We start from the raw sequence: 25489 nt of genomic DNA on the forward strand, positions 1-25489 counted from the left end.
TTTGTCTAACTGATACCAGCATAACGGGTTGATCAAGCCTTAAGACACCTAAAGACACGGTCATGTCTTTAACATTTTCTAAAGCCAGTAATTCTTAGAGAAGTCAATGATTCCACTCTTTCTATGTTATCTATAATATATATATATAATCATTATTTATTAATTTATCTCAAAATATAAAAAAAACTTCAGAGTCAAACTTAGATAGAAAATATTATGTGAAACGTAAGTCTGAAACTAAATGATGATAAGGCATCCAATTACGTTTTCTCTTTCTCTTTCGGATTTATACGAGCCGTTTTTATTGATTTTTAATGATGTCGCAAACAAGTTTACGCCAAGACGTGACGAACCGTTTAGGAAACGTCGCCGTCTCTTTAAGTACATTTTCATCGGCGTTTAATCAGGGAAAAGGTATTGATCTTGAGAAAAGTGGAAGTAACTTTAAATTGCGTTATATAGAGATTATCGTCGTTAAAGAAATTACTCGCTCTAATCGGATCTATATAATTGATTGGATTTATTGTAGCCGAATGATGCGTGAGATCTGGACTTTAAATGTTGAGAGAAAAATTTTCTCTCGCTGCGTCATAACAAATTTTAAACTTTGAAGACAAAGTGCAAATTGCAAAGTTTTCACAGCAAATACACGTTTTTAACGTTTTACGAGACTTTAGACGTTAAATAAAAATCCGATAAAATTACTCTCTTTTTAAAAATCGAAACGATCATTTTGTATCAACAAATTCTGTTAAATAAAATATTTTATAAACTATCGATAGCATAACTTTATTTTGACAGATCGCTCCAACTTCAAATCTTAATCTGAAAGCATCGACAATACAAGCACGGAACATCTCGTGCTTGACATTTCCTCCATTTCCTTCAATTCAGTATCTAAATTGTTATGTGTAATTTTCCTTAATTCGAAGCAGTAAACTCATGCTGCGAATGGAATAATGCATTATTGATCGCGAAGGAGAATAAACGGGCACGACAGCTGCAGTCGGGATCTAAATTCGTTAAAGCAAATCAATGATCTAGCCTCTGGTACCGATGATTAATTTGCCCTGTAACGCGGCCTCGATGTCACAGGTCACGCCCTGTCAGAACGTACCCGTGCAGACGAGTCAGTATAATTTTCCAACATGTCAACAACGGCAAACCAGCACTCAGCAGATGCAAACTGCATGCGGTCCATATTCCGGAACTTCTCAAGGTACAGAGCTGATCATGTCAAACATTAAATTACGTAGTAATTTAATTGTCATACAAATTAAATCCCTTTCTTGAAAATGTAATCTATAATAATAATAAGTTCGCGAGAAAAAAATATACTTTATTCAATCAATGAATAAAAAAATATTTACTGAATAAAGTACATTTGATTTAAATTTATTCTCACGTTTTATCCGATTTTTTTATATGTGTATATTATAATTATAAAATTGGAAAGTCTTGATATTTGTTTATTTAAAATAAGATCAATTAAAAATTATAAATGAATCCATTTAAATTTTTGACAGATTAACTATATATATGTATATATATTTTACAGTTATGTTAATAATAGTATTTTCCAAATAATAATAAACTAAATATTAATGTAATTTCTTTAAATATCAATTCAAAATAGCCGAATAAATCTGAAATTTTAATGGTAGATATTTTCTCGATAGATATGTAGTAATTATAAATAATCAATATTTAATAATATTTTTAAAACAATAATTAATTAATTGTATAATTATTGCTTTCCTCTATTTGTTTGTTCAAATTGGTATCAATTAAAAATCATATTATATAGAATACGATCGAGTCAGCTAGTTTTTAATAAAATTCTTAACAGAATAATTTTATAACGGGAAATATGCAAAAATACCTGATTGACCTAAATGACTGATGTTTCTGATTCTTTTTTTTTTGTATTTATTCAGAAAGACCGTTCACACACGTCTGCCAGCCGGATACTTACATAATGACACACCAATGTACGCCAAGCGCGTCGCAGCCAATAACGAATCCGTGTCGTCCCGTTTTCCAAACCGGTCTACCACCGACTTATCCCGGCTGCGGCCAGCTGCCACAGAATATCCTGGACCAAATTCGTGCGTGCGTCAACAGTGCCGCGCCTATCTTCATCCTGCCCGGCACCTGCCAGCAATCGCCGGCATCCCAACAACAGCAACAACAGCAGCAACCGTCTATGCCTCCTTTGATACCTCAAATAGCGCCCTTGCCCCCTCCAGTGGCATATCCGCCGAGCGGATTAGCCTACCCCCCGGCTTGTTATCCGCCACCCCCGCCGTTCTACCCCTATCCCGTGCCTCTGCCGTTCTGCGATTCTCCGTTCGCTCGCACACGCGAGGCCGCGCCGAGTTGCGGATGCTGCCGAAAAGGAGAGACGGATTCGACGGAGATCAGAAACATCTTGCGCGCCGGTTGCCGTTACGACGCCGCCGAGACGGACGATCATCGTTGCACGCCCACCCTCGACGATGCCATTTGTTCCAAAAGGAACTGCCCGTCCTCGCTGCATCTGCAAGCGTTGGCGTCCCAATTTCTATCGATGCAGGGCATCATACCGTGCGCTGCCACGCGACTGGTGCTACGCAAAGTACCGGGCTCGAACGTGACCACCACCATGGAGGATACGATGTCGAGGGCGCAGAAGGCGATAAGCGTCCTGACGAAGGATCAGTTGCTGTCGGAATCGAGGAACGCGCAGCAAGTGAACGCGCTGATCAATCTGCACATGACGGCCAATCCGCCGCCCAACATCATCCCGATCCTCACGCTGGTGCAGCTGAAGATGAATCTACTGAAGGCGCAGGTCGAGGGGCTCGTCAATCAGAAGATAATGGAGATTCAGGGAGTTGGCGTGGAGGTAATTAACGGAAGAAATTGCTTGGAGAAATTTTTAATGTCGCACTAAACGCACTATTTTATATTTACATCTTACATTAATATTTATATATTTATTTTATTTTCTAGATATTTATTTTCTATGTTTCGCTTTCTGTTCTCCCAAGGTGGAGACCGATCTCATAGATCCCGCGGTCCTCGCCCTCAAGTCCGACGCCGAGCTGCGGGACTTCCTGACGGCGCTGCGGAAGAAGGAGTGCGACGAGCGAGTGAACGTGAACTTCGCGCCGTACCGGTCGCAACGCGCGATCGCGGAGACCCGGCTGAGCAACGTCCAGACCAAGATCCGTCAGGTGGAGGCGGAGTTCGATCGCAGACGATGCGCGATGCTGCCGGCGCCGACGTTGTCCTCGCGCGTCGTGCAACAATTCGCCAGGCCGTGCTACACGGCGAGATTCGAGGATCCCAGGAAGTTGTACGGCACGCTGCCGCTGGAGACTCGTTCGCCCGATCCATTCGTATGCGTAAAACCGCGAAGCCCCAAGAGGCTGCTGCTGAAGCCGTGCACGGGAACAAAGCCGGAAACTACCGCGCGACCGGTGGCTGCCCCAGCAGCCGGCAGGAATCCCTCGAAAAATACGGACGACGAGAAGGAGAAACGACCGGCGACTCCGCAGCGTTCCAAAGAGGATTGCACCTGTTGCGACAGGACGACGTCGGAGGAGAGCATCGACGAGGCTAAAAAAAAACTCCGACCGAGGATCATCGAGATAGACGCGATGACGGTCAGTAACATCGAGGAGCTGGGACGTGAGACGTCATCATTGATGAAGCTAATGTCGAGTGTCTGCGTGAGGATCAGCGCGGAGGGATACGAGGGAAAATACGGGGAGAGGAATGAGATGTCGGTCGGCGGAGTTCCATGCGATGGAAAATGTTGGATGTTACCCAAGGCCTGCGTCAACATCGAGAATGAATCGATGAAGTCTTTAACGGAATCTGAGAGCGACATGGTGGTTACGCTCGGCGAGAAGATCGATGTGGAGGACGTTTGCAAAGCGCGAGATGTAATCGAGATTCGTGGCTGCGGTCGACAAGAGTTCGAAAGTTCGGTGGACCTGCGGCAATCTGAAGAACGAATAGAAGTCGAAACGGCAATTCCAAGGGAAGATGCGATGATTAAAAAACGTGATATTGAGATTAAAAATTTGCAAGACGTCTCGCCGGAGTTGAAATCTGATCGAGAAGAGGCTACAACCGTTGCGAAAGTTCCAGCCTCGGGTGTGAGAGAAACGGAACGAACGTCACCGAGCGGTATGTATGCTTCGCTAAGGACTATATTAAAATCAAGAAAAGAAAAGAGCGAGGACGAACAGAAAGGTAAAAGCGACGAAATCTTGGCATCGTCCGCGGATATGACGGCGGAAAGCACAAGTCAAGCACCAGTGAAAAGTAAGAAGAAAACAAGATTCCACATTGTCTCATTGATGACGAATATCGTGTACGATAAAAACCGGGAATACGGAAGAGAACAAAAAATCCAGAGGGAAATAACAAGTGAAAGAGAGATGAGTCTAACCACCGATCCGGATATCGAAAAATTAGATAATCACGATACAATCGAAAGTCTCCTAGGAAGTGCGGTCACGCGCGACATTACTGGAAAAGATCGCTCGGAAAACATATTTTCAAAGAGATTGGATCTTCCGAAGCTCCGTTTCGATCATCAATGCCAAACCGCATTCAAAGAAGATAAAAATACAGCCACGAACGAATGGCCATTATCAAGAACGAAAAATATATTTCCTCCGTTCAAAAATTTGCATAAACATGTGACAGGTAAGTCATTGGTTTCTTTATACCAGCGTTATTCCTCGTGTTTAAATTTAAGAAGGAGGAGAGTAATCTCCCGCATTTCCGTTTTATGATTTGTAATGGCTTTCTATCTTGCGTTTGAGTTGATAATTCTTGGAAATCGCATACCTCCGCTCCGGAATATAAAGTATAAAAGAATTTAAATCAAAAATTTTTTTACTCAAATTCAGATAACGAGAAAAACGAGGATGGCGTAGGAACTTATCCGAGTTCGATAACGAGAGCAGAAATTACGACTACAAAACGTTTATCCCGCTGCAACAATGTCACAGGAAGTACCTTAGGATCTTTTTGTAAGAATAACGTGCCTTATCATTTCGACGTGGAAGGAAGCTTAATTTCGAAACTACTTTCTGTCATTGGCACCCACGTGACTGCGTTTATCAATAAAATAATTTCTCTGAATAGAAGATTGTTACATCCAATTTGTTGTGCGATATTCGGTAATAGTTTAAATATAAATGCCTTCGGTGAAGACGTTTCGATACGCGATCGTCCCAAATTGATCTCAAAAGATCATGATTCACTCGTTGATTCACCCCTGCCCTGTTCTCTCGGCTTAAATCATAGAACTGCCAAAACCAGCGAACATGATATTCGCAATACAAACTTATTACGAATTTCCACGAAAGAAGGGTATAAAAAAATACGCAAGATAAAACATTCGATAATTGAAAATAAAAAAACCAAGGTGAAATATTTATTGATCGGTACATCGAATCGTGACCTGATATCGACGCGTGATTTGGGTCGACCTTACAAGATCCAGAGAAGTCTCTTGATACGTAGTCGATTGAAAAATTCTCTAAATTCGCAAGATTATCCGTATCCCTTTTCTCTTTTGAAACGTTCCGGGGAAAATGCACTCGAGTCTCAAGCAAAACGTAACGAAAACACAAAAACGCTCAAAGAAAAGAAAATACGCGATCTGAGGACTAGCGAAAAATTCTGGATATTATCGAAAGCTGTAAAAACAAACGGAAGTAAAATATTAGAAATGAGGGAATATGATGAGTTTGAAGAACAAATTTCAAGCGAACATTTGCACGATAATGTTAAAAATAATAACGTATCTACTATGCAAGATCATATAATCATTGGCAATACTACAGCCAGTAATGAACTCGTGATAAACGTTCACGAGTTATCTCTGGGCTGCAAACTGAAATAAATACTGAAATAATACGAGATAATATATATGAAGACCGTAGCGCACATTTATTGATATCTGATAATAACTATTAAAGGATATCATGTGATATTAACTTAATAAATTAAAAATTATACAGGTAAAAATTATAAATTTTACATCTCGTTGAAAATTAATTAAAATACATAATTTTAGTGTAACTTCTTTCCTTTATTAATAACTTTTATTCTTTCGTCAGTGATCGTCTATAGCTGTCTAGTGAGAATTTTTAGAATAGTAACAGTACGACGATAAATATATCTTTAATGCTTCTCCAGAATCATTCGTTTCAGAACTCTACAAAAGAGTTGCAAAAAGAATGGAAAAAGTATTTGTCACATTATCTCACATACACTCGCGTCAGATCAGAGCACACGTAATCATACCGTTACAACGTGAACACATGCATATCAAGAAGTACGATTTAATTCCCTTGCGTGATTTTGCGATCTCTCTAATTTATTAATATATATATATACATATATATATATATATATAGATTTCTTATTATATCCTAATCTATAGATTATCAGTAGAAAATAAACGGACACATTGGTTGTTATAAGAAAACTAATATCGCAACAACGGAATCCCGTGTACATATCAAAATACACAAGTAACAATGTCATCCGCATGACATTGTTCTATATATATATTTATTTATATAAATATAATGCTCTTCAACGAATAACAAGATGTTTTATCTCAGATTGAAATGTCAGAGACGAAATGGAGATGAAATTGGCATTTTACATGAGTTAACAAAAATGAAATTCATAATTGGAAGAACTCGCGTGCATTCTCGCAAATTGTAAATACATATAAATATCAAACCTCGCAATGAAAAAGCAATTCAAAGTAGAGCCAGTTAGAGCCATATTAATACGCATTATTAATACGTGTACCTCAAGTGTAATATCAAAGTTACAAATGGACCATGCTTAAGATAAATATGTTTTAAATTTCCTATAGAACTATCTCTAATCGCAGACTGAAGAGACACTTGTGGAAGAAAAAGATCGAACCTATTGTTGTAAAATATTTCATCAGTCAAGACAATCTCTGCTTCCATCGTAAAGGTTTTGTTGTCAAGGAACTGAGTGACCGTGTCACTTTTCGAAGTTTAACAAATTATCGCATGATACAGTGTCGATTTAATACACAGTATTTTACGATTGTTACATAGATATATATTAGATATCTTGATAGTTAATTAATAAAAAAAATTTATTATTTTTTAATTATGTTGGATACAAGAATTTAATATCTACAATTTTACAGATCTTATCACTTCCATATCTTAAAGAATAAATATTTGATCTTCTCCGTAGCCCGTGACTACCGTTCTGCAAAATACGGCCGTCGAATAATTACATTTAGTCCGTTATTACTGTTGGCAGAATTTTTTATGAAAAATGAATGACAAATTACAAAATGACATTACGAATGAATACTATATCAACGATATAAACAAAAGACAATTATTTTTTAACACGGTGCAATTGTGTATAGACATTTGTTTAATATGTATTAGTTTTAAACAAAAAAAATACAAATAAAAAAATAGAAAATATAGACATTTCTTGTTGATCAATATCAATCTTCTCTCAATATCAATTCTTGAAATATTCTTGAAATATTCTTTTTCGATGAATAAATTATATACAAAAATATTTACAAAGAGAAATACATTTATACCATTAATATAGTCAAATATTTCTTGAAACAACTTAATGGTGTGTATACGTGCGTATTGTATTATAATTTAGTTAAAAATTAGTATTTCTTATGACAATATTTCTTTGATAAAAAAAAACTTAAGCAATTGAACAAGTTCAATTACTTGCGATATATAATTAAAACTGCTTAGGCAAACTTTTTATATGTATAACAATATAATCGCAAATGAATTTTTTACATAACTTTAACAAAGGACGAAATGATAACCGATCAAAATTAAGTGGACGAGATTGTGAATAATATATAATATAACATGTCTTATATTCCCTCTAAATTTAATACAATATATATAATACTAACTTTTGCACTGTAATGTAAAAAAGACTGAATTATCTAAAAAAATTGTTATAATTATAAAATCGCTTTAATCATGAATGTAATAGATTTTAAACAAATGTGACTATCAAAAGTTAAGTAATAGGCAATCAGATTATGCATTCTTTTTAAATCTGTTGATTTTATCCCGAATATATTCGAACTTCAGGAGTGATAGAGATAAGTCTGTTAAAGCAATCGCCTAATAACCCAAAAATCCGAGTTTAATTCCTGACCTTGCCATTTCATATACGACATATTCGGATTTCATCATGTACAAGTTGAATTTTCTAGTCGAGAACATCAACTTGGACAAAGGCACGATTGACCATAGGTAATGCTTGTGTGCACAAAATATTACTATATAAAAATTGAAATTCTCCCCACATACGTTTCAAGAAACTAAAATAACAATAAATATAAGCAAAGCAAATACTATTTTTTGTATACAATGTACAATTGAAATCCCGTCTCTGTCTCTTTCTCTTCTAACAAAAACTTTCAAAATCACTATTTTCCAGTTTAAAAACGAGAAATCATTCGAACGCCCAAGTCCCCATTTCATCAGTTCTCGCTAAGTTTATTTAAGTAGTATTAAATTCTTTTTTAATTCACGACTTTGGTGTACTCAGCTCTCAATTGGCCGAGTGTCACTTTTATATCGTGAAAACTCGGTCTCTTTTCTGGCTGTAAATCCCATGCCTATTAAAAAGTAGTACATAATATAATATAACATAACAAATATAATAATATAATATAACAGTGTGATAAATGTATCAAAAGAAAAATTTAATATATACCTGTTTCATAATATCATAAACTTCCGCAGGACATCCATCCGGTGGTTCCATCTTATATCCCTTTTCTACGCACTTTACAACATCGGCTAAAGGCTGTAATTATTAATAATAACATAAAGAAAATATATTGTGTCCCATATGAAAATCGGATATAACAATATATTCACTTACAATTCGTGGATACGGTACACGACCAAAGGAATAGATCTCCCAGAGAAGAATTCCGAAACTCCACATATCAGACTTGTTTGAAAACTTCTGGAAACAGTAATATAATATGTAAATATTATATATATTTCATTCATTCATAATTATAAGTTACAAAATATTTACGTTTTGTTTTAGAGCCTCTGGTGCAGTCCATTTGATGGGCAGTTTTCCACCATCAAGAGAAAAATTTTCATCTCGCGCCAGGCCGAAATCAGATACTTTGGCAGAATTATCCTCTGCTACGAGAACATTCCTCGCTGCTAAGTCTCGATGCACAACATGTCTGGATTCCAGATACGCCATACCGGCACACGTATCGCTACGATATATCAAACAGGTTAAGAACATGCCTATTTTATAGACGAATAATCTTTTATAGGCAATCTTTTATAGACGAATAATCTTTTTGCTTACGTACTATGCAAAATTAATTTGATCCTTTTTCGAAACGTGTAATCTTCCTCTTGACCGTAAATAATCCACCAGAGATCCCTTACTCATATATTCCGTAACCAGGTACATATGTTGATTATTAAAAACAAGACCGAGTAATTTAACCAGATTGTCATGAATCAGTGAGGTCATTAAGCTCGCCTCGGCCAGAAATCTCTGTGCTGCTTCGCTATTGTCCTTCAACATTTTCACCGCTACTCTTTCCCCTCGATAGACACCTAATAGCACATCCCCAAATTCCCCCTTTCCAATACACTCTCTTAACTCCAACTCGTGAGTCTGAATCACCCAACCGGCCTCCACGAATGCCTTTGGATCCACACAGAAATCTTGTTTGCCTTGTTTCGGCAAAGATTTCGTTAGCTGTGTACATAAACCGTCTGCATCCTGCTCGTAATGTTCGACCAAAAGCGCCAGATTCTCAAAAAATTCCTCATCGTCGATCGTTAACTGATTGTTTTTATATTTCACTCTATAGTGTTGTACGCGCCCTTGATAGCACACGCAGAGCGTGTAATCCCCGGGGAAATTCGTCGATTCTCGAACTAGAAACAAGCCGTCCTCTCGTGGTCGTAACAACCTTTCTGCCGTTTCCCTCGATATTTTTCCATGAAACCATCTGCACAGAAAAAAAAAACCATAAAACTTTAAGCAGCTGAAATATCATATCTTTAATTGCATTCTCGCAGCATATCAAACATTCATCTTTTCCCATCTTATTTTTTAATAGCAGGTTTTTTTCATCAATTGTAAAACACAGATATTAAGTTTATGGATATTAAGTTAAATGATACATACGGCATTGCGTTCAGTTTCACTTCATGTCGCGGATTGGCTGGCAATGCGGTAGTGGCGCCTGGATTAATGGTATTCGAGGTGAGAATCATCGGCGAGGACGTGGTGTTCATGTGCGTCGTGATGTTTGAGGTGGTGACACTCGAATGCGTGGTCATCGTCGGCGACACTGGATGGGACGGAATGCTACTTGCAATCAGGTTGGAAGGAACACTATGTTGCTGTTGCTGTTGCTGCTGCTGTTGCTGTTGCTGCTGAGTGTTGTTTTGTATGAGGGGATGAGACGTTACGTTTGAAGGGATAGTGTGATGATTTTCATTGCCGTCGAGCTTTGCTTGCCGCGCTGGCGCTGACACATTCGGGTATCCGCCACCCGCATTGTGGTACGTTGGCATGGCAGCTACCACACAGTAGGCTCTATCAACCTGCGAAGATGAATGAAAAGCATTCATGAATCTCGGGAGTCATTTATCAGCATGCCTCATTAAATAAGACGAAGAAATGTTCTATGTAAGTACATTCATGATTCGTGTACAAGTAATGTAAGGAATAAAAACAAGAACACGAAGATGATAAAACTTTACGACATCAAAATATGACTCTCATTCCATTCACAAAAAATAGAAAAATTATTATTTTTGAATAATTAATACAGATGACATTAAAATGTTAAAAAAAAAAAAAAAAAAAACCGTAATTTTTATATATTTATATAATTGTTTAGGGCTCTCGCGTATAAAAAACTTAAGCAGGAAAATGTAAGCGGTAAGATAACTAATATTTTTTTTTCTAATATTATTCTAAATATTTTCTTGATTATTGCGATTGATGCGAACTTGATTTGTGATAGTTTCAAGTTTCCTAACAGGGGTACGTTCAATTTACATTCGTACATACATTCATTGCGCCCGTATGCAAGTTTTTATTTTACATATCTTATCAAATATAGAATAGAAAACGGAATGAGTAATTCGTAAATGTGAAAAATACTGCTTAAGTCAAAATTCGTATCTAGACTTTCTAATGTGTAACGGATATCTTTACCAATTCTATCACCGAGATATGTGTTGTTTATCACAAAAATCAAATAAGTAGTGAAAAGAACATCATTTTCCGACGTAAAGAATAAACAATTCAATATATATATATATATATATATATATATTATATTTTTTTTCTATTAAAAATAGGATTTTAAAATCGTCTTAATATTTCATCAGAATAAAGAAACTAACTTGATAAAAAGTTAAAAAATTTCAAAATTATATCTTTATATGAAAAAAAAAAAAAAAAATCAATTTAAAAAATAAAAATAATAAAAAATAACCGCTCGATAATGTTGATTCAATGGATCTTACATCTTAGGATACATCTTTCAGGGTCAACAGATTATCCTCCTACTTTCTCTCGTATTGAATATCGAGGTAAAACAGTTTAGATAGTTAAATAGTTACGCGCTCGTTAAGATCTTTATCAACTCTCACATGAGAATCATCATCGCGAGAAGTCACATGTTGAAGCACTCTTGGCAAGAGAAGCCGGTTCTTCTCCCAGGGAGAGAAGAATTCCCAGTGGGACAATAACAGGGAGTCGTCCTATAAAAATATAAGCGAGGTGCGAAGCGCATCGGCCAATGCGCACAGCCGACGACGACGACGACGACTCAATTATCCCGGGCGCGATGTGTAACGCGCGTCCGCATGGATACGATAATTAATAAAACTCGTTAGGCGAATTGAGCCCGATGCATATTCAAGGAGCGCACATATCCGGTAAACCGCGCGCCGGTTTTTAATATACGGCAGTTAATCTAAGTGCCTATTGTTTCAAGGCGCGTACGCTATCGCGATGCTCATCCGCCTTATTACGATGCGCCGCACGACCGTACATGGAACGTGTATGATAGGTGAGTCACACACCGGCCGCATATTTTTTCGTGACGATTGTAACGCGAATGAGCGTGGTAGGCCTATAATTATCCCCGATTCTGACTAAGCGACATACAATTTCCACGCGAAGTGCATTAGGGCAATGTTTTCTTCCCCTCTCCTCCACGGAGCTCCATAGGGAGTCGCGAAGCTATCCCGGGAGGAATTGCGAAAAGTCCTCGAAAGAATTTCTATTTATATATTTAACTTATAAAACGTTAGATAGCAATAAAATATATTGACAAGATTTATAATTATTTATTTATTTAATAAATTTTATTATAGAAACGGAGAGCTAAATAAGCTAATTGTGTTTAAATTAGAACACAATTAGGAAAATAATTTTTGATGAATTTTCTTTGACATAAACCCTTAAATTATTATTATTATAAATAAAATATTAAATAATTAATTTTTATCCCACTCGAAAATTAAAAGTGGGATTTATATTTTATGTCTCTTACTTGCAAAGGGATCGCGACCCAAAAAAGTTGGAAAAACGCTGCTAAACTAAAGAACCTATCGTGAGAAATCGTATAAATTGCTCGCTTTGGCATTCCCGAAGTTACTCGGAATACGCGCGTTCTACCGTGTTTGTATTTCAGAAGTAGAAGTATCGAATAAAATCAATTTGTTGAAACGATGCGAAGGACGTGGAGAAAGAGAGTGAGGGGGGGGGGGGAGGGCACTCCGGCCGGTTGAGATGAATGAAACATACATGACGAGAAGCGCTTCGTAACGTAGAAAAATAGCTTTTAAAGGAAACGTTTCCCCGGTTACGAATTCCTGGCAACGATTTCCCGAAGCTATCCGCGTTATGATCAGACATGGTAAAACAGGAGAGGCAAATCCAATATCGCACCGACGAATATATTGAATAATTCAAAACGAGTCTATCCTTGGCCGGGCGTCCGTGAGACAGAAAGAGAAAAAAACGAGCGAGTTATGTCACGCGAAAAGGCATATAGTTGCAGCGAAACATAATATGCGAATTGCTCGCCGTTACGTAAGCCCAGATAGTCGCATTTCTGTCATGTGCCCTCCTCCGATATTTCAAAGCGATTAACGTCGACAATACGACAGGCAGAGGAGAAAACGTCAGATCATTTGTTCTACAAAATATATATATATATATATATATATATATGTCGAGTTTGCAATGTAGATTACATAATTCGTCTACATCGTCTCACATAGGTACATATAAAAACCACGATAAGCGTAAGACATAAGAGTTAAACGTCCGGTTTTATGGGTCAGATATATAGTTGAACTCTCCTCTCCGTTAAAACGGAGTTTCGTTCGGCCGAAAAGGGGAAAAAAAAGGCGATATCGCGTCCGACAAGCGCGAACCGCCTTGAATATCAATATCAAATCTGGGATGCTAGATGCGTATGTAATACACGTCCCATCGCGCTTGTCAGGCAACCCGACTGCACGGCCGCATAGATTTCAGACTAATGAAATTTATTATCGGCTGCACGCGACGTTAATTCCTACCGGGGTGTAACATCCGTACTGGCGGAAAAAAAAAAAAAAAAAAAAAAAAAAAAAAACGCTATGCAAAACTGTTCTATCGCGTGCAGCGAGGTACTTAAGAGAATTACGTGCCATATATCTGCAACCGTTTATGACTCAAACTGTTTATGCCTCCGATATATCTATGATTTAGAAAAAATGCGCAATCTTCCTGAAATTTGATAAACAAAAACAATATCATAAAAACATGAAAATCTCTGGCGTTCGGTAGGAAAATATTTTATATATATTTTATATATATATATATATATATATATAAAATTTCTGAAAAAAAAATATATATATATTAGGTATAAAAAAATAATTCATTTATAATCCATTTTTTATGAAATTCAATATTTATTATCAGAACATACCGATATAGTTCATAAAAATTCCTATTATTTTTCAATACTTTTCTCCATTTTTCAGGCAAGTTATAGATTTCCGACTCGATAGAAAGATTTTGCGAATTCATCATGCCATTTTCTTATTTTTGATATTTCTAAATTTTTTGTCATATAAAACGTGCTGCATCTTGACTAGGATATCGCATCCAACGTATTCACCGAATATAGCGCTTTTATGACCAGATTATCATTTACTCTAATCGATGCAGCATGCCTTGCCTGATAAAAAAAATTCAGAAATGTCAAAAAATAAAAATATGATTTAATTCATCGCAAATCTTTCTATCGAGCCGGGATCTAAAACTTGCTTGGAGAAAAGTATTAAAAAAATGACGGAGATTGCGTTTATAATAGAACTATATCGGTTGTTTAACAACAAATATTACATTTCATTAAAAAAATAGTAGATTATATTTTATCTGTACACTTTATATATAAATTCTGCTCCGAGGTCAGATCTCAGTATTTGTACAAAACGACTCTCATACTCAGTATCGACTACTTAAACGTCGCACTGCAAATAGATCGTTTATCTTTAGAGAAGCACGCTCCTTTATGCAAAGGAGAGAAAATGTCAGACGAGATCGCTCGTTCTAAAAAATATATGAAAATGTCGCCGGTTTATTTCAGACTGGCGATGTAACGTCTCGCCTCTTGCATAGCGAAGTGGCCGGAGTTCTATCTGTTTCACGTTTATCAGCGATACAGAAACAGATACAGAAACTTAAGGCAAGACAAATACTCTGTAAGGCAAATATTCTTGGAGAGTCAGCGAAGAGAGCCGGGGAAAAAGAAACTCCCACAAGCCTCGTTACGCGACGACGATGTTCAACGACCATACGTATAAAATAACTCGGAATGTTCGAGGGAGGTAGGAATGCGCGGTGCCGCCTATGTTAATTTCAATGGGTTACGCAGTCACGATAATTACACACGTGATTCGTGTGCAGATTTCAGGGTCATCTCGAGAGTTTCTGTTTCACATCAGTGTTTTTCGAACTCCGATCCGTGATTCACTATTAGAACACTTTTGTACGAGCCGCAGACCACAGTCTACATCATGCATCGTTTCATCAGGAGCGACGTGGCTTCGCTTACACGTGGAAAGCCTCATTTATCGAAAAGAAAAGAAAACAAATACTTCCCCGTATTCGTGACGCGATTGCGGTCCGTGTGAACGCGACCACGAGCTTTCAAGGCAACAATAACTGACATAACCGTGATTCTCACGATTTCCAATAAACAGAACGAAAAAAAGATCTTTCTATCAAGGCGGAACTGCGAAAAAAATACGTATACTAATTCCTTATTAAAGATTTTTTTATGATAAATATATCTTCCCAAAAAGAGCTCATGGAATGTGTCATTAAATTTAATATAAACAAATGTATGTTGTGCGATAGATTTCTAAACTTAATTATTTGATGATTTTTTTTTTCCTTTCCCAAATCGCAATCACTGTGACGAGAGTGAACGTTTCGTGTTTGTCAAATACAGGCTTGTTCCTTTTAGTTTTTGAACTTCTTGCACGGTTTGTCTTTCCGTGAGAAAAAAAAAAAGAAAAAAAAAAAAAAAAGAAGAAGAAAAGATGAACCGTGCAAGAGATGCAAGTTAAAAAGATCAGGCCGATTACATACTGAACGAGAATGTTTCGCATGACTAAGGGGATTTACAAGATCGCCTACGTGACAACAAGATCGCTGGCTTCGCGAAAGGCGTTTTACGCGAGGCACGCGTTGCTCGGCCGACACGCACGCCGCGGTCCTATTAATATCTCGCAAGTGAGCGTAAAAGGGCGCAAATGCGAAAGGCACCGACCGAAGGGAGGAGGGAGGTAGGCGGGTGCGTGCAACAGATTCGCGCTCGGCGAGCGCGCTCGTTATTGCGCGCGCTCTTTAACAGTACATGTTACTGTACCGTGACCCACCACCGTTTTACATCTGACGTTGCCTCGCAACTCTCCGGGGGACAAACTCCTCGGCTCTCTTCCTCCCGCGTGGTGGAGCTTCTTTCTTCCCGGCTCGCAAGAACTTCCGTACGTGCGACGCGCGACGGAAACTCGCCGTGACGAGCAATGCGAGGCGAATCTTGAGTCGCCGGGGACACCTCGCGTGTCTGATCGCGCTGACAGTTCGCATTAGCTCGCTGATACACAAACGGAACAGAGATCTGCTTTCATTTCGTTAGTCTTCTCTCCATGAAAAAAATATATCTTGCAGCAAGTCCTAAAGCAATTAGAAATTTTTAGGGGACAGTTATTAGGAGAAAAGAAAAATAAACAGAAGAAGAATCGTACAAGATATTTTCTTAGCTTCTACATTTTTACTTTACTTATTTTACCCCCTCTATTTTCATATCTACCCTCTAATTATTTACTTTTCAAAGTTGATTATCTCATTATACGATGATGAAACACCTGTTATTAACGGATCTGAAAATAGATGGTATAAAATTAAACAGATGGCGGACTGTCACGCATTCAAGATTTAGGACCTAGACGTAATGAAAGAAATAAAGAAGTGAACAGAAGAGAATTAAATTCTCTCCGACATATATGGGAAACCATGTTTCAATACACAATCAAGGAATGTTTTGTCATTGTCAAAAATAATTTTCTGTGCTAATTCTTTATATTTAATTCCCTATTCTTGTTCATTTGTTGTGTCTAGACTCCGATATTTTTCCGAAAAGAATTTTCGGATAAGTCTAAGTTCGAATCTTAAATGAGAACATTTTTCGCAATAATGTTTAAGGAAGAGGATTAATCGATATCAATTTGATTACCGATTTATTAAAAAAAAGAGGGAGGGAAAGAAAGATATGGTTTTGGCTTTAAGTCGTCACGTTTCGAAAAATCCGTTAAATTCCGTTAAAATGTTGTTGATGACATAGAAAGAAATTATTTCAAAATTATATATAAATTTAGAAATAAAAGATTATCAGGACTCCAAAGGAGTATCCTTAGTATTACAGTCGGTATTCTATTTCCGTATTGAACGTGTACTCGGTTTATTTTTTTTTTTTTTTTTTCCGGAAAGAATAACGTTACATCACCGGTCTCAAATCGCCGTCTCCTCTGTCTTGTCTTCTCTTTATTGTCTACTTTATATTTCTCAACATTTCTACTTTCATGTTTCATTCATATTCCAGCCCTTAGCAAAGTCGGCGTAAACGGGAGAAACGTGCTATCCAGAGCGACGTAGAGCGTCGGCGTAGATCGTATCGTGGAATGCGTGAAACGCGAATAGCGCTACTACTGAATAGCGGGATCAAACACCCGCCACTTGACTCCCGTATAAAGGGAGAATTGAAGTCAATACAAAAAGCAGCGTGTGTGTTTCTTATTTCTCGAATTTTTATCTCTCGCTAATGTTGAGATGAAGTGGTGTTGCTAGCATTGTAACAGAACGCGAGATTTCTCCTTCCCTTCCTCATAATTATGGGTTAATTTCCCTCGCATTGTCTTATTCAAAGATCGATTCACGATAAAATACTGGGATTAATTTAGGGCTTATCTTTGGAAGCATACCTATACTTTGCATCGAATATCCATCTTCCGATAATATTGTCTCTCTCTCTCTCTCTCTGAAACAAAAACAGAAAGCATCATCAATCTCTCTACAAACTTACGATTCTTTATCTTAATACTCAATTTATTCTAGATTTTACTTTTCAAAACATTTACGAATGACTATGAGATTAAAGAATAGCGCAATAATAAATGATCCAATGAATAAATCAGACCACCCAATGTGAATACCTTCGAAAGAATACTAATAAATCAATTTGAAAACATATTTGTCTTATGCCAGAAGATAAAAAAAGTTACTTTTTCAAAATATCATAAATCGAACCATTTTCTATTTTTCAAGACTGGCGTTTTCATAATGCCCACCACGGACCGGATTTAATTAAGAAGCGAACACGGGGCAAAATCGTTCGCATTCGGCCATGATTCGGCGGAAGAGGAACGTGGAAAAAATGCGTGACTGGGAAGGAAGAGCCTTTCCATTTGCGGCGCGCAATTAAGCGCCGCGCGCTCGCGCGACTGTGTTATTCATCGCCCGTTAACCATATAATTAGCCAATTGCTAATTGCTCGAGTTCACATGAGCCTGGGCGAACCGGGGCCAGTTTGCCTGGCCCAGGCGCATTAATCATTTGATCGTCTCATACGATCCTCCATTCGAGTGGAATCGGGTCAATCCGATGATCAGAGTAAAAAAGCGAATAAAGAAGCGTTTTGACGAAAGTGCAATTCAGCCGACATCAACATGAATTGACAGGATCAATTTTTATTTCTATGATTTTATGAATTCTTCTTATAAACATACAATTGGAATGGGGAGGACAAATTGGTTCATTGTCTTTCCAACTCTGGCTCTAAATCTATCTTAAAAGAATGATTTTATAATGGTGGCTAGAAGACATATTGATGCAAAATAATTTAGAAATTGTACTCTGATATTTTATTTACAATTTCTTATGTTTATATTTGAAAAATATATATTTTGAATGCAATAAGAACAATATTGAAAAATATCCTCTGTTTTGTAATAATAATTAAAAGATAAGTATTTCCATCTCTAAAACATTTCTGATATAAACTAAATATGAAAAATTAATATACTTAATACAAACTTATATGCATCACACGTAACAAGACCACCAGCTGAGAAGCAGACAATCGAATTACATTTAGCTCAGCGCATTATCCATTCTTTTTAACTTTTTGTATGGCTTATTTTCTTCTTTTTCTTTCCATGTTAGAAAAAAGAAGAAAATATAAACTATATAAGAAGTTCAATTAAAAAGATATATATATATATATATATATATAATAGAGAGAGAGAGAGAGAGAGAAAACAAGCTTATTAAAATACTATTGTTAATCTCTACTTAATGAATATATTTATCAATATTTTGAATCTAAACATAATTTCACAGTCGAAACAATTACATAAAAAAACATTCTCGATAATACGAATCCAAGAAGGAAACACCCATCAAATCTAGAAAACTCAATCATTCCGGCATATTTCTGTTCACGTTATCACGACGGAGAAAGACTCGGCATGATCAATGAAACAGCCGTTCTAATTGAGAAAACAGACGCAAGTTGGGAGTCAATCGAGATCTGTCATTTAAATACCGCCTATTGAAAGCGACAGGAAAAAAAAATTACATCCAGAGTATAACCAAACTGTCACTGTCTCTGTCTCTCTCTCTCTCTCTTTCTCTCTCGCGTGCGTAGTGCGTACGCGTGCGCGCGCGCGCACACACGCGGGTCTCGGGACGTCGCGGAACGCGAAATTGCGGATCGCCGGCGGACGAGCCGACGACGCGTGTCCCGACGTCGCGCGTGAACGCGCCGCACGTCGCGCGGACGTGCGGACACGGAAATGCGGTTGATACGCACCCAAATGCGGCGAGTTTGCGACGAGACTTGAGGCGGTTGCGGGGCGGAACGCGGCCGCATTCACCTGCGCGGCCGCGCGATCGGCCACCTTCCGCGTGGGCGAGGCAGACGCGGGATGCACGACACGCTGTGACAGCCGCTGTGACACGTATCGCACCCGCGTATATTCATGCGCGAGGGGACCAGCGCAGCGTGGATCGCGAACGCAAACACCTTGCGGAGAAACGTCACTCGCTCACTCGAGTCGGGCAGCCATTTTGCTACGCACGGCCCGTGCGAATGAGGCATCTTGACTCGCATACGAAACGCTATGCCCGAAGCTGCTTGCAACCGCGCGTGTGGCGCCACTAGTGACAACTAGCGATATCTGTGAAAGGAATGTGCTTCTTTTCTCATTAGTTTCAGAACGCAATTCTGAAAGAAAAGTATCTCGCTTCGCAGGACATAGCGACAATTCTTTTTCTCAGATTCTTCCATTTTGTACAAAAACGCATTAAATAAATGTAATTTCATCAAAAAATTGTGACTAGTGGGACTAAATTGAACAGTTACTAATAATAGAATGATAGAATCCCATGTAGACTGATCTATAGTATATGTCACATGAACTATATATTTTCAATACTGGCAGTGAATATCGCACAACCGTAGTATAGCGGATGATCGAATTCACTATAAATGTAATACATTTAATTCCGGAAATGATCATGTTCAAGCTTAAAAGAATTTTTATGCATCAAGCATCGATATTTATATTTTTTATTGCAAATTGTTTTTATCGATATACAATTCAACATTTTTATAATTAAAAAAGAAATACTTTTCTGTAGTTTCTAAGATCATATTTGCATGTAACGATTTCTCTGCTGAACGCAGCCAATCTCGGATTAACCGTTTGGACGCCGTTGTGACAAGCAGAATTTTCGTAGATGGAATAATAAAAATGCTGATTTAAATGTAAGAAATATGTAACCTCTCCCTTGTTCTTGAAAATTGAATTGACAACATTTAATTTAGATTTGTTATTGCGTTTTTTTGGCGCTTTGGCAAGGACGGATTTAACCTCCCAGTTTAAGTTACTCGTGTTTGAAAATTCAGTTGCAATTTCTCGTGATCTCCATATGGTAATCGCTCCTGCTAGCAGCGCAAGACACTTCTGATCGGCATAGAATCTTATTTTCGATTGTTGGTGAAATCGATACAATGACACCGCAATTGCAAATCTTATCAAACATCCTGCAGGTAAACAGAAAACGAAGATGTTCGATAATAATTCGAGAATATACATTGAATTTCTGCTTACCATATTTTTGCGGACGTATTCTTTATATCTTTGTTTTTTTTAAATTTTTATCATTTGACACGATTCTTATAAATAATACATTTAATATTTGATTAATATTTTTAGCGAATAGAAACCATGAAGACCATGACAACTGGTTATCTTTATGGTATTATGTACAACGATACCCTTATGGTTCTATCATTCAGTCTAAATTCAAGCGATAGGGAAGATAAGAATATGATAGATTATACAATACTGCAGCTGAATCTACCTACGGATATATATTTCTGTGGTGTATTACATATTGGCGAATGTGAGGAAATAAATCCCGATGTTTTTAAGGTAATTATAAATATCTTCTACAACGCCTTTGTTAAGCCTTTATTGCCTCATTTATGAATTTGTATAAATATTTCATATCGATTAGGCTAATTGCACATAAAAAGATAAGAAAAACTTTAGCAATAAAGAAATTGATCAATAATAGACAAGAGTTTTTAAATGATAATCTTATGTTTTGAATAATTCTCAACTTGATGGATTTATTTACTTTTGAAGTTTTATTGTTTATGTATTTTTTAAAAGTTTTTTTAAAAGATAATTAGGGAGATAACATATTTATTTACTTATAGGACATTGACATCACAGATAATCCATTACTTTTAAAATATTCACATGATACAATGGATATGCAGGCATACTTTTATGTGCATCAGAAACTGGAAGCTATCAATAATTTCAATATTATTAGTGAAGATGATCTTTCTCAGCATTTTGTATATATTAGATTACAAGCATTTCTCCCATTAATTACTCAAGATGGGAATATGTCAGAAGTTTTGGAAGAATCGCGAAAAAATGTAAGGTTCCCTGCTTGATTGCATTTATAATATAATCTTAGTATCACATGTATATTACACGATTTTGCACTGCTAGATTGCATCTGGGAAAATAGGAATACATTTTCCTTCGAACAATACATACCTCTTTAGAACCGATGACAGTTCAAGGGATACAACATTAAAAGATATTTTATCTGCATCCAAAGATCAGGAGAAATTGTCAACTGAGTCAAGTAATTTTATTACTGGACCTGTGGTAGGTATTTTCAATCAAAACTTACACAGCTTTAAACACAAATATCTCATTTGTCTATGTGCCAATTGGACATGTTCAGTGCTTAGAAATTTCCCAGTGGGCTATCTGTCAGAAGATCTAATATTTAATTGACCAATTGGTAACATGGACAATCAAATGCCATCCATTTTAAACGGCATTTTCTTATTTTAAAAATGTTTACATTTTTTTCTTTTTATCATAGAATGTTATACAAGCAAACATGTTATTGAAGATATCAAGTGAGAAAAATTCTGATGAATCTACCAAATATGCTCCTGTTCTACAGCATATCAAAAGTGAGTATCGCGATTTTTCATATAATTTATAAGTAACAGATATATGTGATATATATTAATTATATAATGTTTTTTACTCATTAGTATTACTTTTATGTTGCAGAATCTTTCGATAGTTTAGAATGTAACTTACACATTGATACATTGTCACTAGTAAATTTGAATATAAAAGTAGCTGAATTACATGCGATTCTAGTGGAATCCATTTGCCGAAATATCAAATTAATTGAAATACAACAGGAAAATCAGTCCAAAGACACAAAGTTGCCTACAAAATTACCCAAAGTTATGCATTTTAAACCTAAAGACTGTGGACATTTATTTACATTAGTATATCCTGGCGATTTTACTAACGATAGTACATGTAAGAATCCATTTCTTGATAACATTTGTTGTCAATTGTATAATACCTTTCATTATTATGGAATCTTTTATTCATAATATAGTGTATATAGAATTAACATTATCAAACTTTTAATCATAGTAATATATGTGTCATCTATTTGCTTTTATACAGACCCATATAATTTCAGTGGAATATCGTAAGGCTTTACACAAGGCTTTAGCGTTAGATTTGACTAGACCGCAATTCCGATGTGGAAACGCCATCAATCTTGATACACAATCAAATGAGATACTTGTAAATCCTCATCGAACCCTTTTACATAAAGGTATACATTTGTGCTCTTAAATCCTTGCACTTTGAAATTATGCAATTATATAATATTTTATCTTAATCAGGTGTCACGGGAAAACTTAGTATTGTATATGGTTTGTATTCATATTATCATTATATGCAAGATAATTTCGATGATAATGGATGGGGATGTGCCTATAGATCTCTCCAAACTATTATTTCCTGGTACAGGTAATAAGATACAAGAAGATAATTAGAAATCATACTTACAATGAAGTATTATATATAATCGACTTCCTATTAACCGGTTTCTATAGGATCAAATCATGCGAGATAAAACACAAAATAGCATTTATATAGATGTACATAATATATAAATATTATATATTTTTTTTACTTATATAAAAGATCAAACAATACAGTTAAAAATTAACTGAAACAAGAAAAGTTACAATAGTATTATCCATATATGGTACATAAAACTATTTCATTGCAATATTATATTTGTTGAAAAATCTTAACATAATCAGTTAAAATAAAGACACTGGTTAATGAAACCAAATAAAAGTTGATTATATTATCAAATTATACATACAAATAATAATTCAATATTACAGATTACAGGGTTACAGTGAAGTACCGATACCTTCTCATCGCAAAATTCAACAGTGTTTAGTCGATATAGGCGATAAACCTTACAACTTCATTGGCAGTAAACAATGGATTGGTTCGACTGAAGTGAGTTTTGTATTACAGACTCTCCTTAATATAGATGCAAAGATACTTCGTGCGTCAAGCGGAGAGGAAATGACGGCCTTAATTCCACAACTTGCAAATCATTTTGATACACATGGTACACCTGTCATGATTGGTAAGCTTTAATTTCATTTAAAATTAATATTCAAATATTAAGCATCTTTCTTTTATGATTAAAAAACATTAAAAAGTGCATACAATAAAATAAAACAAACTTATTTCACAAAGTTGTATTTCAGAATTATAATTTTAGTTGTATTTCAGAATTATTATCTAGAATTTTTTATAAAATTTATAGACACAAAAATAATTATATTTTCTATGTAGTTTTTTTTATATCTTGCGGACAGGTGGAGGAGTGTTAGCTCATACGATTCTTGGTATTAATTATAACAAAGATTCTGGAGAGGGAAAATTCTTGATTCTCGATCCGCACTATACCGGCGCGGATCACTTGCCTACCATAATAAATAAAGGTTGGTGTGGATGGAAAACGAAAGATTTTTGGAAAAAAGATGCATTTTACAACATGTGCCTTCCACAGAGACCTATAGTCTTCTGATATTAATCTGATAAATCTGTTAAATCTGATATATCTGATAAATATGTTATGTTGTATATAACTCGATTTTCTAAATATAATCAAAATTCTTTATTATATACTTGCATGTGCACATATATGTATAGAATAATTTTCATAATGTATGGTGTTGCTGCAAACATTTTATTTTACTTACACAATACAATATACAGTGAATACACACACATACACCATACACACATACTTTTATTTATAAATAAATTTAATTAAGTATTTTTTGTGATAAAAATGAATATCTTATTGGATTTGTTACATGGAAGAAGATATCGATTTTCACATATAATGTTATAACATAATTTTATTCACAAATTGTATTCACAAATATTAAATTATAAATGTGACGCCAAATTGTGATGTCAAATTTAATATTTACGATAATCTTACGTTATTATCAATACAATTTTACTCGTATACATAGTATATCCAAATGGTATACTGTATAAAAATTTTATTTTCCTATAGAGTTTTGTATTAATTGTGCAAAGCGATTTGTAACAAAGAGTGAAACATCTATGAATCTATCAACGCAATTGTTTATACATGTTTCCGTGCGGCCGTCCAACTTACTTCCTGGCTTATCGACGCACTTATCCCAACAAAAATCGTTGAACTCGTGAATCTAAGCATAAATTTACAAACCTTATTAATATATATTTTTTTTCAAATGTGCGCACGTATACATAAACATTTCTCAAAAACTATATTTGCAGATTTTAACATTGAGACAATTTTGGAAAACAATTACAACAATTTGATACACATAAAAATTAATCTTAAAATGTTTCACCTGTGCATTAAATTGTGCCTTCTGCTTCTCAACCATTAAAAGCTCCGCCAATTCGGGATCGATTCCTTTGTTGTCTTTGTCGGAAAAGGAGCTGCTGTCAAATACGTCTGACATGTTTCAAAATTATGATCAAGAATTGCAGAATTTTGAGAGTATTCTCGATCTTTCCGAATCGTGCACGTGGATTATGAACTGTAGGCCGTAGACACGAGGAATGAAAACGTACGTAAGGTTAGGTTAATATTTGTTTATACATTTTTTGAGCGTATTGATTGGTTACGAAAGAGAAATAGAGAATTTCTAGGGACTTAGAATTATTCTAGCCACTTATCTTTAAAAAAATTTGTATGGTGCACATATAAAAATTGTACTCTTTTTATAATGGTTTTAATACGTACAAAAATTGTAAAAGTTTTTGGATGTAACAAATTTTTAATCATAGCTGTAACTTCGTAAGAAAACTAACAAGAAGAATAATCAATTGAGATTGAT

General features: G+C 36.0%; 4 protein-coding genes across 13 annotated transcripts; 2 read left to right on the top strand and 2 right to left on the bottom strand.

Moving 5' to 3' along the window:
• The first annotated feature begins 117 nt into the window (after positions 1–117).
• On the top strand, positions 118–6418 carry LOC105429719 (uncharacterized). Its single transcript, XM_011642871.3, has 4 exons — positions 118–1219; positions 1938–2887; positions 3033–4704; positions 4911–6418. Exons 1-4 carry the CDS (start codon positions 1057–1059, stop codon positions 5909–5911), a joined length of 3786 nt encoding a protein of 1261 aa, XP_011641173.2. The 5' UTR covers positions 118–1056; the 3' UTR covers positions 5912–6418.
• Positions 6419–7138: 720 nt separating this feature from the next.
• LOC105429720 (tyrosine-protein kinase CSK) lies at positions 7139–19797 on the bottom strand. Of its 8 annotated transcripts, none has more exons than XM_089085611.1 (9): positions 19517–19797; positions 17628–17671; positions 16026–16323; positions 10246–10667; positions 9413–10066; positions 9118–9313; positions 8956–9042; positions 8785–8877; positions 7139–8686 (listed from the first exon to the last, which is right to left on the bottom strand). In XM_089085611.1, the coding sequence occupies exons 4-9, from the start codon at positions 10635–10637 to the stop codon at positions 8591–8593; spliced, it is 1518 nt and encodes a 505-aa protein (XP_088941737.1). In that variant the 5' UTR covers positions 10638–10667; positions 16026–16323; positions 17628–17671; positions 19517–19797; the 3' UTR covers positions 7139–8590. The 8 variants fall into 8 exon arrangements, with proteins under 8 accessions (XP_088941737.1, XP_011641177.2, XP_088941736.1 ...); XM_011642875.3 differs by having other exon boundaries at positions 17628–17683; XM_089085610.1 differs by having other exon boundaries at positions 16016–16323; positions 17628–17683.
• Positions 19798–20356: 559 nt separating this feature from the next.
• Ufsp2 (UFM1 specific peptidase 2) lies at positions 20357–24558 on the top strand. 3 transcript variants are annotated; one of them, XM_089085603.1, is made up of 11 exons: positions 20357–20473; positions 20534–20758; positions 20925–21143; positions 21434–21661; positions 21738–21899; positions 22123–22216; positions 22320–22580; positions 22750–22887; positions 22958–23084; positions 23471–23724; positions 23960–24558. In XM_089085603.1, exons 2-11 carry the CDS (start codon positions 20720–20722, stop codon positions 24169–24171), a joined length of 1734 nt encoding a protein of 577 aa, XP_088941729.1. In that variant the 5' UTR covers positions 20357–20473; positions 20534–20719; the 3' UTR covers positions 24172–24558. The 3 variants fall into 3 exon arrangements, with proteins under 3 accessions (XP_088941729.1, XP_088941730.1, XP_011641178.2); XM_089085604.1 differs by having other exon boundaries at positions 20358–20473; positions 20568–20758; XM_011642876.3 differs by having other exon boundaries at positions 20384–20758.
• Positions 24491–25264, bottom strand: Tim8 (translocase of inner membrane 8). The gene is made up of 2 exons (XM_011642877.3): positions 24998–25264; positions 24491–24829 (listed from the first exon to the last, which is right to left on the bottom strand). The coding sequence occupies exons 1-2, from the start codon at positions 25109–25111 to the stop codon at positions 24659–24661; spliced, it is 285 nt and encodes a 94-aa protein (XP_011641179.1). The 5' UTR covers positions 25112–25264; the 3' UTR covers positions 24491–24658.
• Between the last annotated feature and the right edge of the window lie 225 nt (positions 25265–25489).

This window comes from Pogonomyrmex barbatus, unplaced genomic scaffold (genome assembly GCF_055798465.1).
Source record: "Pogonomyrmex barbatus isolate J1 unplaced genomic scaffold, ASM5579846v1 scaffold10, whole genome shotgun sequence".
In the NCBI taxonomy this organism is placed as follows: domain Eukaryota; kingdom Metazoa; phylum Arthropoda; class Insecta; order Hymenoptera; family Formicidae; genus Pogonomyrmex; species Pogonomyrmex barbatus.